Source organism: Corylus avellana, chromosome 2, assembly GCF_965113065.1.
Source record: "Corylus avellana chromosome 2, dhCorAvel1.hap1.2, whole genome shotgun sequence".
Classification (NCBI taxonomy): Eukaryota; Viridiplantae; Streptophyta; class Magnoliopsida; order Fagales; family Betulaceae; genus Corylus; species Corylus avellana.
Window position 1 is genome coordinate 42388875 of NC_142491.1, and position 16113 is coordinate 42404987.

Below are 16113 nucleotides of genomic sequence, written 5' to 3' on the forward strand. Positions count from 1 at the left end.
CACAAAAAATACATAGAATAGACAATGAGATTGTGAGAGAATATTTGAGTCTTACTTATTCGACAAGTATTTAGACAGTTTGAACAAATGGAATCGAACTGTCTAAACACCTAGTCAAGTAGAGTGGGATCCCAATGCCCTCTCATATAAGACCATCATTTTACACATGCAATAAGCAATTTCATTGGACCCGATCCTCTCAACACTTGCCATTTTTGCTGATTGGGTATTTTGCCACACTAATCAAATTCTGGCTTCGAGTAAATTAAAAACTCTAAGGTGAAAAAGTAAGCTCCATAATTTTTAGCTAACTAATGTCTCCTAGACACATGTTCTGACTTTTGATTATTGATTTTTTTTTCCCCTTAATGTTGATGTAATGTTAATCAAATTCCAATTTTCAATAAAAATCGTAAGTGAAAGATAAAAAATAAAACTATTTTGTTAAACATGAACCAAACTCGACACGCGGAGATGCATACAATGTAGTAGGAATAGAATAATTAAGCTCAATATATATATATATATATGTGTGTGTGTGTGTGAATTTAAAATAGTATAATATGGACACATATAGTATAATCTCATTATTCTCAACCACATACAATATACCTTCCGTGATTTATTTTGGACAACTGTAGGGACGGTACTAACGGGGTTCCAATAATGAAAAATGTCTTCCACGTAATTTTCATTTGTTTTCTATTGCCTTGTTCACATAAAACAATTTGTCCTTAGGCATATGGCCTAAAGCATGCCAACTTGTACTCATAATGTTTTTAATTATTTATTTATTTGTTGCTTTTCAATGTTTTATGTTTGTTAATCACTTTGTTTTTAATCTTTTGCTTTATTTTCTCACGTCAAAAACATTAACAAACAACTTAAAACACAAAATATTATTCAAACATAAAAAGTATTGTTTTCATGGATCTTTACGTTACATTAACAAACATATTCTCAATATGTGCACCAATGTAGGCGTAAAATGCATGCGCAAGCTTACGCCTACAAATTTACAAGGATAAATGTTATGAGTATCAAGTCTTTACCGAGAAATAAATGTCAAAATGATGTGAAACTTATTTACAGATACCCGTTTGATCATCTTTAGTAAAAAAGATTTAATACCCTTTATCATTTCTCATCTGTAGTGTAGATACTTAGATTGATATACGTGGAAGCCATGAGATCGATGAGATGATCATCAATTGGAAAATGGAGGGGTAGCTTTTGGATTTGCTTTCAAGGGGTTGCAGTGGGGTGCTACAGCCAACGGGTGCCAACAAATTGCACATTCCAGTTTGCCGAGCATCAGGAAACCATAGGAACGATAATGGGTTAAGACCTGTCTGTACTCATAATCCATCAAAACTACTTTTTCTTTTCTTTTCCCAAAGAGCCCTGAAAGTTACTTTATTCATTTCTTACATTAAATAAAGAAAAGAAAACAATCTTTATATATATATATATATATATATATATAATATCAAAACTAATTAATTAAAGGCAATTTGGGCTAGTGGGCGTGTGTCTGAATCAAATGCTAATAAATAAATAAATTAAACTTTAGTGTTGAGATCAACGGTAGCTTTTCAATGAAGAAAATATCAGGTGTACGTACCTTGTCGCTGACTCCACAGATTCTTAATATATTATTATATATACCATGGCGACATAAACCTTGAACAGTTGAACTTCATCAATGTTTTTTTTTTTTTTTTAATTTTTTTTTTGTCTACCCTACTTGCAGCTGTCTTGCACTTAAACCTCTATATATCATTGAAAAATATTGTAATTATGTGTCTTTCCTATTCGGGATTAGGGTTTTTTTTTTCTTCTATATATATTTTATACCTATTTAAGCTTAAATAATTAAGCTACTACCAATCACTAGACGATGAGGATCACAATACATCATTCAATGGAGGCTTCAATAATGGCAAGGTTCCATTATTGTCTTTCGATGCTTAAACCGAGTTATTTGGCGAATAGTTTTTAAGGAGTAATTTAATCGGCTGAAGATTACGCCTTATAAAACGAATGACCGAAGGCAATGACGAAGTTGGAGGGTGGTCAATGTAGGCCATGGCCCCACAACACAAGGAGAAAAAAAAATTGTAAGGTAAATTTTTTTTTTGCCTATTGGTCCCTACCCACTAAATTTTTTGCCCCTTGACCCTTACCCATACCAAACTCTGCCTCCGTCTGTAACTGGATATTACTAATTCGATTTTCTTCTTCCTTTTCCTTTTCCTTTGTACAAACATGTTAACCAAAAAAAGAAGAAGTTATTCGACGATTTTAACAACAGTAGTACTTTAGCAAAGAGATCTCTCGTGGTTCCACTTTTGATGTAGACCAAGCTGGCTAATTACAAGAACAGCACCAACTAATGTTTGTCTTTTGTCTTAATGCAACCACTAATTTGTTCATCTTTTGGCTAAAAACAGGAACTAATAATGAATGCTCGTGGCCTACCTACATGTTTAAAACATTTCTTTCCTGATATTAAAAATGTCATTGAGTATCCGTGATCATGCTTTTCACATCAAGTGAGGTGGAATGAGAGTACCATTTAGCAAAACACAGGTCTGTTATATATATATATATATAAATCACGGAGTTTTTGATATTATATAATATTAAGAGAAATACTATATATTATATTTTCATATCTGGGTTGGCGTTATAGCTAGTATCGATAAGCCCTTAAATATTTTGTTTATTAAACAAATGTTGACATACAGAAATAAGGATGCAAAATATATAATCGAAATTTATCCATTGTTTAATACCAAAGATGGCAATGAAAATATTAAAAAAAGCATCAAACTCATATAATGACAGCCAATGAATCCATTAGGAGACAATACAGTGAGAAGAGGTAGATTAATATTTGATTAGCAGATGGGCTTAATTAAACAGTTGCAACTTGAATAAAATATTAATCTAGTTCAAGGCCAGCCATTGATCCAGCCACCTGGAGGGCAAAAACGTCACAGACACACTACTACGTCAAGTTCCATTATAGATCATATATATGTCAGCAAAATTGATTTATTTTGAATAAAACCCACTTCTCGATCCACTACGTGGGTCTATTATTTCTTCAAAGGAATTCACGATTTGCACCCCCGAACTAATTTTAATTAATTTTTAATAGTCTGTATTCTCAAGTAATATTGAAAACAAAACTTGAAATTAGGGCTGATAAAATAGGTACCTGTTTATCCTATGTATGCAATTATTTTTTATGACGCCTAGATGAATCTTATTATAAAAAAACATGCATAAAATAACGGGTCATATCAAGTACTGTTCTGCCAGCCCTACTTGAAATGGTAGGGCCCATTGGGCCTTGTCAATGACAATCGTTTTATGAATTAGGATTCTCTCTAGTTAGTTATATATATTTGAATTATGTGAAGAATATTTTTTATCCTTAAAAAATAAATATAACTAACTAAATTTGAATTAAAGAGGATTATGGTCTCCGTTTTATAGCTTTACACTTAAAGCACCGCATTTGCTAGAACCACTGGTTTTATTTTTTTGGATACGGCCCACCTTCTTCTCGCCTTTCATTTCGACCAGAAAAACCTTCAAAAGGGTAAGGGAAAAGCTTCTCTTTTACAGTACTCCCCACGTCACTATTTCTTTTTTGATCAACATCAGAATCCATTTGTTAATGTGAGGAGGTCACCTATACTTTGGTTCCTTATATTGGAGTTCGGGTTGGGTTGAAGGGCTTATGAGGGTCATATTTTTATTTGCATCCTCTATTTTGGTGTATGTATCGTTTTATGTGGCTTTTTTCTTTGCTTTTGTTCAAAATATAAAAGACCAAGTCGTTTGTAGTCCATTTGAGAATATTTATGGACCTATTTCTAATTTTTCTGGTTTTAGTTTTAACACCGTTTATTTCGCTTTGATTTGTTATTGAGAGTTCACCCTTCTTCAATTTTTGTTTCTTTTGTCACCCTTCTCCATTTTCATATAATGTATTAAAAAAAAAACCCTATACTTTGGCCCAAGATGAAAAGAGGCTTCTATATAATTTTCTCGATGAATACTACACTTCTTAAAAAAAAATAATAATAATAAAAATTTGCTCCCCAAATAATGTGTCACAGTCCCATGAGATGGTAACACATTTTTCAAAATAATAAATTGCATAAGATTGTGACACGGGGAGCAAATTTTGGAAATTTTTTTTGAGAAAGTGTAACAATTCTCAATTTTATTTTATTTATTTTTTTGGTCCTGGTAGTTACTTGGATTTTGGGCTTCAAAAATTATATTATAGGAAACCTGCAAAATGTTCAGAAGGTAAATAATGGGCCTGAACGACCAGGGCCGAGGGACAAAGATGAATTCTGCTTTGTTGTCCTCCGTCGCCGACGTAAAACAAGTTGTAAGCCTTCGGTTGTCAAACTGAGATATGCAAAACTAACAATAAGGCTAGCACCCAACTTCCGTCTAATTTTTTTACGAAAATCAAATTATGGCACCCATAATGAAAATTATATAAGTATAAATATGTTAAAAATAATAAAATAATAAATTTTTTTTAAAAAAAAACTGTAGCATGCAGTTATCGATTTTAAATGAGATTTACGTGAGAAACACGTGCAGTTAAACATGCCAGCCACCTAGGTAAAAGCGAGACTACATTTTTATTGATTTATTTGATTGTGTTATTTGAATAATTTTAAATATAAACAAATCCCTTAAATTAAGTAAACAAATCATACTTTATAACAGAAAATTTCTATCCGTATCTTAACAGGACAAAACAGAAAAATAACAAATTAGTGATATGATCACTAGATTTCTTTTTTAAAAGGTGAATAATTTGACTGTATAGACTAAATTGTTTTTTTTTTTTTTTTTTGCATACTTCGGGAACTTTTAAGTTCATTTTAATACCACAAAAAGTTAATTGTAAATCAGGTAAACCATAAGGACTAATTTTTCATTTTTCCCATGTTTAAATTTACAAGGAGATTGGAGATTGTTGGTAATCTTTGCTAAATTAAATGAGTATCAATGTATTAAATAAATTAAAAAAATTCTTTTTTTTTTTTGGTTAAATACTTAATACCCCCTGGGGTTTGGAAACTTTATTTTTATCCTCCTGGGGTTTCATTTTTATCACCGGACTTCCCGGGGTTTAGATAAAGGACCAAGTTAGTCTATCCGTTAGTTGACCATTATGACTGACATGTGTACCAATCAGATGTTGACACGTGGCACCTATTTAATTTTTTTTTCTTTTTTTAAAAAAAAGAAAAAAAATTAGGGGTGGTTCTTGGGCACTACCCCCTAGGAGCCCAAGGGGGTGGCCGAGCCACCCCTAGTGGGTACTGGGGGTGGTTTCGGCCACCCCCTGGTGCCCAAGGGGTGGCCGAGCCACCCCTATTCGGCCAGATGGAGGTGGCCTGAGGCCACCCCCAAATGGCCAAGAGCCACCCCCAATTTTTTTCCTTTTTTAATTTTTATTTTTTACCCCCAAATGGCCAAGAGCCACTCCCAATTTTTTTCCTTTTTTAATTTTTATTTTTTACCCCCAAATGGCCAAGAGTCACCCCCAATTTTTTATTTTTTATTTTTTTTAAAAAAATTAAATATGTGCCACGTGTCAACATCTGATTGGTCCACGTGTCAGTCCTAACGGTCAACTAACGGATGAACTAACTTGGTCCTTTATCTAAACCCCATGAAGGTCCTGTGATAAAAATGAAACCTCAGAGGGGTAAAAATAAAGTTTTCGAACCCCAAAGAGGTATTAAGTATTTAACTTTTTTTTCTTTTTTTTTTTAATAAAAAAAGAGATTTACAGTTAAAACTCAATAGTGTTAAATTATAAAATTGTAATTCGACGGGGAGAGATAAAAAAAGGTTGAACACCTTTATTTTTTAATTTCCTCGAATATTTTATTTAACCCTTGAGATAGCAGTCTCTTTTGACCTATTATTATCACAATATTCATGCTATTGAGCATGTAACTTAATACTCATACAAATTTGGTGAAGCTCAATTCTTGTGACTGTACTTACATTTATGGCCCTATAAGATTCGGTGACAAAGCAAGACATTTTCATTCTTTTTTTTTCTTCTTCTTTATTTAATCCCTTAAATTAAATAAACAAATCACATTTTATAACAGAAAATTTCTATCCATATATATATATATAAAGAAATCTAGTGATATCACTATTTTGTTATTTTTCTGTTTTATATTGTGTTGGTTAAGATACGGATAGAAATTTTCTGTTATAAAATGTGATTTGTTTACTTAATTTAAGGGATTAAATAAAGAAAGAAAGAAAGAAAAAAAAAATGAAAATGTCTTGCTTTGTCACCGAATCGTTTAGGGCCATAAATGTAAGTACAGTCACAAGAATTGAGCTTCATTAAATTTGTATGAGTATTACGTTACATGCTCAATAGCATGAATATTGTGATAATAATAGGCCAAAAGAGACTGTTATCTCAAGGGTTAAATAAAATATTCGAGAAAAATTAAAAAATAAAGGTGTTCAACCTTAATTTTTTCTTCTCTCCCCGTCCAATTACAATTTTATAACTTGATGTATGCTTGATTAATTTAACACTATCGAGTTTTAACTGTAAATCTCTCTCTCTCTCTCTCTCTTAATAAAAAAAAATAGAATTTTTTAATTTATTTAATACATTGATACTCATTTAATTTAGCAAAGATTCCTTGTAAATTTAAATATAGGAAAAAATGAAAAATTAGTTATTGTGGTTTACCTAATTTACAATTAACTCCTTGTAGTATCAAAATGATCGAACTCAAAGGTCCCCGAAGTATGCAAAAAAAATAATTTAGTCCTTACTGTCAAATTTAGTACACTAATTTAACAAATTTTGTTAGTGTTACACTAACTTAAATATGACAAATATCATAATTTTATTGATTATAACATTTCATGTTATCATAATCTGTTAAGTCAGTGAACAGAATTTGACCGTAAGGACTAAAATATTTTTTTGGCATACCTTAAGGACCTTTGAATTCATTTTAATATATACTACAAAGAGTTAATTGCAAATCAAGTAAACTAGAAGGACTGATTTTACATTTTTTCCTTTCAACATTTAAACATAAACGTCTATATAAAGGTAAATTTAAACAGAATGATATCTAAAAGATAAACTGGCATTGAAAAAACTTTCAATATTTCTCTAGTTTTCCTTCACCACCATCAACAGAGATGACAAGAAAATTAATTATAGCTTGTATCTTCTTTAGATTTCTTATTATTGCCAAATTTAACATTGTGTCTTCAGTTTCAATGTCATCATCGTCACCTGCTTCGGATTGCAATAGTTTGACGTATGATATAGTGGATTGTGCACCTTTCCTGCTGAGCGATGAGAGTGAGAAAACAATGCCAGACAATTCATGTTGCTCAGGGTTTGAAACGGTGCTAAAAACAAATACCAAGTGCATTTGTGAAGCCATGAAGAGCAGCGCTCATCAGTTTGGCATCCATCTCAATATGAAGCAGATGATGGCTCTTCCTTCTGCTTGTGGGTTGGCTACTGATTCTCCCTTAAGTCATTGTGACAGTGAGGATTTAATTCATCTCTCTAATTAAGCTCGATCTCATTTTTCATAACTATATTGTTAATTCGAATTTACAAGTATTTGATTAATTGTTGAACGTTAATGGGTTGTATGGATTAATTTATTTGTTGCATGCAGTTTCAGTGCTAAATGATCATGAGGCAGCAGCTCTTGGTATGTTTTAATTGTGTTCCCCGCAATTTCTTATATATATTACGTTTAAATTTTCTTTCACCAATTAATAATTTACATTTTTGCAATGTCATGCAGCTTATAACCCTCCTCCTCCAAAACCAGCCCCAAAGATTGCTCTTCAGAAAGCATTTCCACCAAACAGTGCTCTACAAGAACTTTCACCAAAGAGTGCTCTACAAGAACTTTCACCAGAGAGTTCTCTACAAAAACTTTCACCAAAGAGTTCTCTACAAGAACTTTCACAAGAGAGTTATCTACAAGAACTTTCACCAAAGAGTTCTCTACAAGAATTGTCACCAAAAAGTGCACTACAAGAAATGTCACCAACAAGTACTAGTGCTTGGCCAAAACCTTCACCACCAAGTTCTAAGGTTCAAGCTTCTGCATCCTCAAACAAAATTGGAGCCGAATCCGTTCTTCTCATTAGTATTCTTGTTGCTTCATTCTCTTGTATCGTAATTTAGGATTTGGTTCTAATTTTTTATTTTATTATTATTTTATCTTGTTATCTCTCGTAGAAGAGTAGGTTTACGTTATATGTTCAAGTTCTGTTCTTGCGTTGCAGATAGGATTTGGTTCTGATTTTTGTGTTATTATTATTTGGTTATGTTGTTGCTGGCCTATTGTGATGGCTTCACAATTACTTCTTTCTTCCATTGGGCGTGGCTATACGGTCATTTTGTTTTAAAAATAAAATAAAATAAAATGAGTCAGCTTTACTCAGGCAGTTGTGGGCTTAGATCATCTTATTGACTTGGGTCGGCCCATGGAAGATATACCAACCTTTAACTAACGGCAAATGGGTGATGGCCACCCAGGCCTCCACTTGGTTCCAAAGAAATCATGAAGAAGCTTGAAGAATGTAGCCGATGAAGTTGACTAAGAAGATTTAATGGCAGCACGTTTTGGGCCCACTTTGTTTTTTGTGGCGGCTTTGACTTTTTACAAAGATCTTTTCATCACAATATTTAGATATCTTGGCGGTTCATTTGTAATGCGCAGCTATAAAGTATGTTTTTAAAATTTTTAAAAATTATTAAAAGACTTAGAAAAATGGATGGGTAGCCAAAGCCACCCCTTTTGAAGTGGCTGGACACCTATCAACTCTTTTTGGCAATAGAGTGGTAAACTACCCCGAAGGGATTGATTGAGGTAGTTGATCACCTCATACGTACAAGTGTACAACCCTATATTACCGTTAGAGCAATAAATTGGGAGGCCGATCACCCCAAATGAGGCCACCCTCAAACATTGTTTTGGGTAGCCGACCAATTCATCAACAATTTTTGAGTGGTTAGTCATCTCATTGACTATTTTAGGGTAGTTAGTCATCATATTCGTTGTTTTTAAGATGGTGATTAGTGGTCGACCATCCTCATTAACTATTTTGAAAATTGACAATTCTTAGGGGTGATCATGTAGTTGCGGTTAGCAGTTAGTGGTTAAAACCGCTAACCGCAACCGCTTAAGTGGTTAGTATGTTTTACTAACCACTTCCGCTAACCATTAGACAGTTAATCGCATTTTTGTGCTTTGTTTGGGCTTTCTTTTGGGCCGAATTTGAGAATTAGACATTTTTTGGGCTCACTTTAAATGTTTTTTTTTCACCTTTTTTTTAAATTATTTTTTTAAAATTTTTCTGGTCCAATTTTCAATTTTGGGCTTATTTTCCTTTTTGGCATCAAAATATGCACTATTTAACAAGTATTTAGGTGCGATATACCACATTGGGCTTGCTCCAAAATGAGCCCATATAAAAAAAATAATAATAATAATTAAAAAAAAAAATTGAAGGATACCTAAAAAACCTAAATGCTATCAGCAAAAAAATTAAATAATAATAATAATAATAATAATAATAAAAACATAGTTATATGAAAATCATCAGGATGATCAAATTCCTAATGCAAAGTAATACAATTATGAAAATCAAGGAAAACCCAGTTGTTAAAAAGCCTTAGAGTAGATATCCCAAACAAGAAATACAAACATAAACATATTCAATACACCATAATAAAAATATAATATTATATTAAAAAAGCGGATAGTGCAGTTAGTGGTTAATAAAAGCCGCATGAACACCCCTAACCATTCTCGTTAGTTTCTTCAAGTAACTGGATGCTCTCCAGCACAAATATTTTCTTTAGGTAACTGGATACTTTCCAGTTCAAATTTAAATATAACTAACTAAATATTCTTTTATTTAAATAAATTTGAGAGGATCATAATTCCTTCTTTAGGGGCGTTTGACCATGGCAATTGCAACCAATAAGGGTGGTCGATCACCCTAATAATTGTTTTGGGGTGGCTGACCACTCCCATTGGTTGCATTAAGGTGGTCAATCACTCATTATATATATATATATATTCTTTTCCTTTATTCTTTATTCATTTCTCTCTTTTTTCTTTTTTCTTTTTTCTTTTCTCTTTTATTTATTTTTTAATTTTTTCTTCCTAATTATTTTTAGGGTTAATAACTTTTTTGGTACTTAGGTTTTAATGTTTTTATTTTCCCCCTAGGTTTTAAAACATGACAAATCTAGTACTTCACATATGGGAAAAGACATAATCACCATCTCCGTTAATTTTCGTCAGTCCCCCACTAACGGAAGTCCACGTCATTGCCACGAAATCATGTTATATCGCGACACATGTCCACCATTAATTTTTTTTTTTTTTTTTTTAAAAAAACTAAACGGTAAATCCACATCAGTATAACATTAAACAAAAAGTGAAAAAATTTGACATTTTCCCCCTTTATCCCATTTTTCTTGTTCGTCATCGGCCTAGGGTTCAGACTAACCAGTTTTTCCCCAAATTTCCTGCTATTGCGATTTAGGGTTGTTCGATTCTCGTGTCGGTCCAAGTTTGGCTTTCGATTGGAAGTAGTCTGGGTTTGAGTTTGAGTTTGGGTGTAGGTTTAGGTAGTATCGGATTTGTGTATCTGCGTTTGGGTTGGAGTTTGTGAATTATCGTGGGTGGAGTGGGTCGATTTTGGGCAGGAAATCGACCTTGCGGACGTGGTTTGGGCTATTGTTTGAGTATTTGTTGAATCGCAATGGGTGGCCTGATTTGAGCACGTTGGCAGAGACCTTGTACGCGGGAAGAGTAAAATGAGAGCACCTCGGAGAAATTGGAGAGCTGGAGGTATGTACTTTTGCATAATGTTAGAGAATGATACTTTTGCTTTGCTAAACTAAATCCCTGACCAGTGAGGTGTTTTTTTTAATACTATTTAGCATATGTAATTGTGAAGTTGCATTCACTTTTATGGCTGCCTATTTTTTCAGTTGTCGTTTAGTGTAGTGCTTTTTTCACATTGGAAACTGGTTGTTGTGTTGGTTGTCAATGGGCTATTGTTTGAGTTTATCTGCTTTTGAAGATTTCTTTATTGTTATGGGGTTGTTTGGTGGGTAGGGGCCAATGTGCATGGTAGATGGAGTTGGTACGTAGGTATGTATGTGTCTCACATGACCAATATTTTGATCATGCAGGATCACCACTGACAAGATAGATTGATCTCGTTATTCATCATCATGGTTCATTTTGTAGACCATGTATGGAGTATGTAGGGGGGAAGTGACGAATTTTTCTGATTTAGATATTTCTGTGTTAGGCTACTCAGATACTACAACCCTAATGGAAGTGTACCTTAGTTATCAGTATGGTAAGGTGCCTCCTCTCTATTACAAGGGTGATGATAATGACGAAATTTGTGGATTTACGAGGAGAAATCATTTCCAAGAGATGTTTAGGGTGATTGAGTATGAGTTGAAAAACTTTCATGTATTTGTAGATCATGGAGATGCATAAGTTGGTGAAAAAGAAGGAGATGTACATTTTAAAGATGGAGTTGGAGAAGTTGAATAAAAAAAAATGAAGTTGGAGAAGTTGAAGAAAATACAAATGGAGTTGTAGAAGAAGATGGAGTTCTAGTTGGTGAACATAGTTGGGCCATTGTTTGAAATTCTAAATAGTGAAAAAGATGGAGTTTGAGATGTTGAAGAAAAAACTAATGGAGTTGTAGAAAAAGATGGAGTTCGAGCTGATGAACATAGTTGGGCTATTGTTGAAGTTCTAGATGGTTGTAGAAATAGTTATAAAGAAGAAGGATATGAAGATGGATTTGTGTATTATGGGGATAATAATGGGTATGAAGAGGTGCTTATGAAGGAGATAAAAATGGAGAAAGTTAGGCAAACTGTCAAGGAGATAAAATTAAAATTAAAAAAAAAAAAAAAAATCAAACACAAAAGAAGCAGCAAAAAAAGGTTGAGCAAATTGCCAAGGAGAAGATGCAGTCCACGGCCAAGCAGTCCACAGCCAGGCAGTCCAAAACCAAGCAGTCAAAATCCAGGCAGTCTACACACAGGCAGCCTCCATGTCATGGAGATGAAGAAGATGAAAATGATGAAGTAGAGATTTCTCTTCCATTAAGTGATTTTGAAGTGACTAATGGAGGGGAGGAGGACATTTATGTCAGAAAAAAGAAAGAAATTCTAAAGGCGGCTAGGGAGGTTGCATCGAAGTGGTTTCAGTCATGGGGTGTATCATCATCAGCTGATAAGGAGGTTAACACTGGAAATGGTAAATTCAAACAACCGAATGAAGAGGGTGTGTGGAAAGTCCAGAATTGTGCAGCTTAGAAAGTGAAGATGAGGATGATGAAGGTACAACCAAAAGAAAAAGAAGGAAATATCTAGAATGACATGGATTGAATGACCTTCAAGCGAAGGTAAAAATATTTGTAGGACAGTTATTTGCAAACCCATCGGAGTTTAAAGAGGTACTACATCTGGATGCAGTACAGAATTCATTCGATTACACAGACATGCATAACGAGAAACAGCGCGTTTCAACCTATTGTAAGAAAAAATGTGGATGGAGAGTATATGCGTCATGGAAGAGTAGTACAAAATACTTTCAAATCAATACATTATTTAATGTTCATAACTGTGGTAGTCATTACTACAATAAAAGAGCATCAATCAAGTGGGCAGCACACCGATACATTAATAGCTTCAGAGATCAAGCTAATTGGAAGGCAAGTACTTTGAAAGTGGCGATTCGAAGGGATTACAATGTAGAGATGACTTTGCTTGCTTGCCACCATGCCAAAAGAATGGCATTGAAGTTGTTAACTGGGTCACATGATGAGCAGTACAAACTTACAAGAGTATATTGTAGTGCAATACGTAAGTGGAACCTTGGTAACTCAGCTTACATACAAAGAGATATGGTATTCTTCCAAAGGATGTATGTTTTCGTAGCTGCTTGTAAGTAGGGTTTCTTGGCTGGATGTAGGCTGATGATATGTGTGGACGTCTGCTTTATGAAAGGTCAGCATAGTGGGCAGCTATATGTTGCCATTGCACGGGGTGGGAATGATGACATCTTCCCAATAGCATATGCTATATGTGAGACTGAAAGTAGAGATATATGGACATGGTTTTTAAACACTTTGTTGGAGGATACTGAGAATTCAAGGGAGCACACATGGTTATTTATGTCTGACAGACAAAAGGTAATAACCTAACATCCTAATTGAATAAATATTATTCATTTATGAGAACATTAATATTTAACATGTGTTAATTAAATTGTGATCTTCTTACACAGGGATTGATGGAAGCCATAGAGTATCTGATGCATGATGTTTAGCACAGGTTATGTGTTAAACATTTGCATGTGAACTTCAAGAACAAGGGTTACAAGTGCAAGGCATACAAGGATACTTTGTGGGGTACAGCTCGAGCAGCAAATGCAAATCAATTAAAGTACTACATGTTTGTGATAAAAGGAATGAATACTGCAGCTCATGCTTACATCAAGAAGGTGAACCCAAAGATGTGGTCAAGATATGCTTTCAAGGAGTACAGTTGCAATGACATACTTCTGAATAATACAGATGAGGGTTTCAATGCATGGGTATTTGAAGCTGGAGATCAATCCACTCTTACTGGCATGGAGATGATAAGACGATAACTGATGAATTGGATTATCCAAAAAATAAATGGTGCAGCAATGTCAACCAATGCTATTTGCCCTAAGATTGTGAAAAAGTTAGATAGGAACAAGTCAAAGGCTCGGAATTACATCTTCCACTGAAGTAACGACTTGACATTTGAGGTTGACCACAATCATGATGCTAGGAGGGTTGTCAATCTGAAATCAGAAACCTGTGGATGTGCTCGCTGGCAGTTGAATGGGATTCTATACCCTCATGCTTGTTGTGCAATTTACGCAAATAGAAAAACTCCCGAGAAGTATGTAAGTCAATAGTACTAAATGGATACATATAAGAAGTCATACACATATAGTATTGAGTTGATGTCTAGCCCTAAAGATTGGGCTATTCCCAATGATGAAGAACCCACACTTCCACTATTACTCAAAAAACAACGAGGTAGGCCGAAAAAGGTGAGAACAAGAGGAACTGATGAAAACGAGCATGATGAAAGTGTTAAGGTTAGTCGAAAGGGGTATGATGTACGGTGTGGAAACTACAATCAGCTAGGCCACAACGCTAAGGGTTGCACCCAACCACATAATCCAAATAGGAAGATATGGCCAAAGAAGGTTAAGAAGACAAAGCCGAACATTGACACTGAGGTGAGTTTGTACATAATATTTTAGGGTAGTTTGACATTTGATATTTTTAATGTTTTCCATATTATTATTTTTTTTTAATGGGAAAATGTATAACAAATCCTTGAGTCAACCCTTCAAAATTTTAATATCCTTCAGTTTTTTTTTTTTTTTTTCGAAAATTTAGTTCTTGACTCAATTGAAAGGACAATAAAATCTCTGCCGTTACAATTTTTTAACAGATGTTTGGAAAACTTAAAATGCACCGTTTTACTCCATTAAAATATTAAATTTTTATTAATTTAATTTAAAAAATTAAATCTAAAAAAAAAAAATTGAAGGTGGCCAGGGGTGGCAGCCACCACCCAACCCCTATGGGGTGGCTTGCGGCCACCCCATGGGTAGCTTGGGGTGGCCTACGGGTGGTTTGGGGTGGCCCCCTAACCTCATGGGGGTGGCCGTAAGCCACCCCAGGGGTGGGTGGTGGCCAGGGGTGGCGTTGAATTTTTTTTTTTTTTAGATTTAATTTTTTTAATTAAATTAATAAAAAATTAATATTTTAATTGAGTAAAATGGTGCGTTTTTAGTTTCCCAAACGTCTGTTAAAAAATTTTAACGGCAGAGATTTTATTGTCCTTTCAATTGAGTCAGGGATTAAATTTTCGGAAAAAAAAAACTTAAGGATATTAAAATTTTGAAGGGTTGACTCAAGTATTTGTTATACATTTTCTCTTTTTTTATTATATGGTATGACAATGAGGTACCTCACAGACAACTCATCCAACTGACATACCCCAACAAGCTGCCATCCTAAGTGGACAAAGTAAGAGTTCCATCAAAATGGAAAGTAGAAGGTCAGCTAGGCTACAATTAATGGTGATTTCCTCAAGTTTGTTTGTTGTGTAGTAGATTGGACTGTCATATAAGGCTAATTTGTGTGCATAGTGTTAATTGTATTTCCTATGTTGATGCAGATTAGGCCATCACAGCTAGTGGGGCAACACCAACCTCATCCACAGCCAACACAATTCAGGGCAACACAATAGAGATTTTATGAATATGACAATTGTGTAATTTTTGTACAAAATAAGTGATGTCCAACATGTTAAAACTTTTTTAGCACAAATATGCCCCACTATAGTTTTTTGTGACAATGTGGGTTAATGGACGTTTGTACCATAGTTGTTTTGTTGGAATTTATGGTATATTTGGATGTTTGATGTTGGAATGTACATGATATGGTCCAGATTCTAAACGTACTTATTTAGTTGGAATGTACATGATATGGTCCAACTTGGTTAATAGACTAATAAAAGTACTTCTCTAGTTGGAATTTATGGCATATTTGAATTTTTTTTGTTGGCCATTTATTTTTTGTTGTTTGTATTGGATGGAGTACATGTACAGTTGTGACAATTGTGACAATTATGCATTAGGACATATTTGTGGAAAAATTATATATTTTCAACTCTTTTTGTAGGTATGCAAAATGGTCCAAATTGGTATACCAACATATTGTACAATATTAACAAAACATTTAGTTGATTAGTGCAATAACACACAAGTCTATAACTAATCACTTACATAAATACAACATTACAAAACACTCATTTATTTAGTGCAATCATGTCAATCAACACTATTATCAACCATAACAACAATAAACCAAACATGAAAAATTTCTCTCTTGCCTTATACATATCTTTCTCATTTTCTACATAGGCAGATA

At 33.8% G+C, this 16113-nt stretch overlaps 1 protein-coding gene across 1 annotated transcript; it reads left to right on the plus strand.

Moving 5' to 3' along the window:
- The first annotated feature begins 12091 nt into the window (after positions 1–12091).
- Positions 12092–13781, plus strand: LOC132170816 (uncharacterized). Its single transcript, XM_088512801.1, has 4 exons — positions 12092–12383; positions 12548–13072; positions 13136–13320; positions 13497–13781. Exons 1-4 carry the CDS (start codon positions 12092–12094, stop codon positions 13779–13781), a joined length of 1287 nt encoding a protein of 428 aa, XP_088368927.1.
- The last annotated feature ends 2332 nt before the right edge of the window (positions 13782–16113 follow it).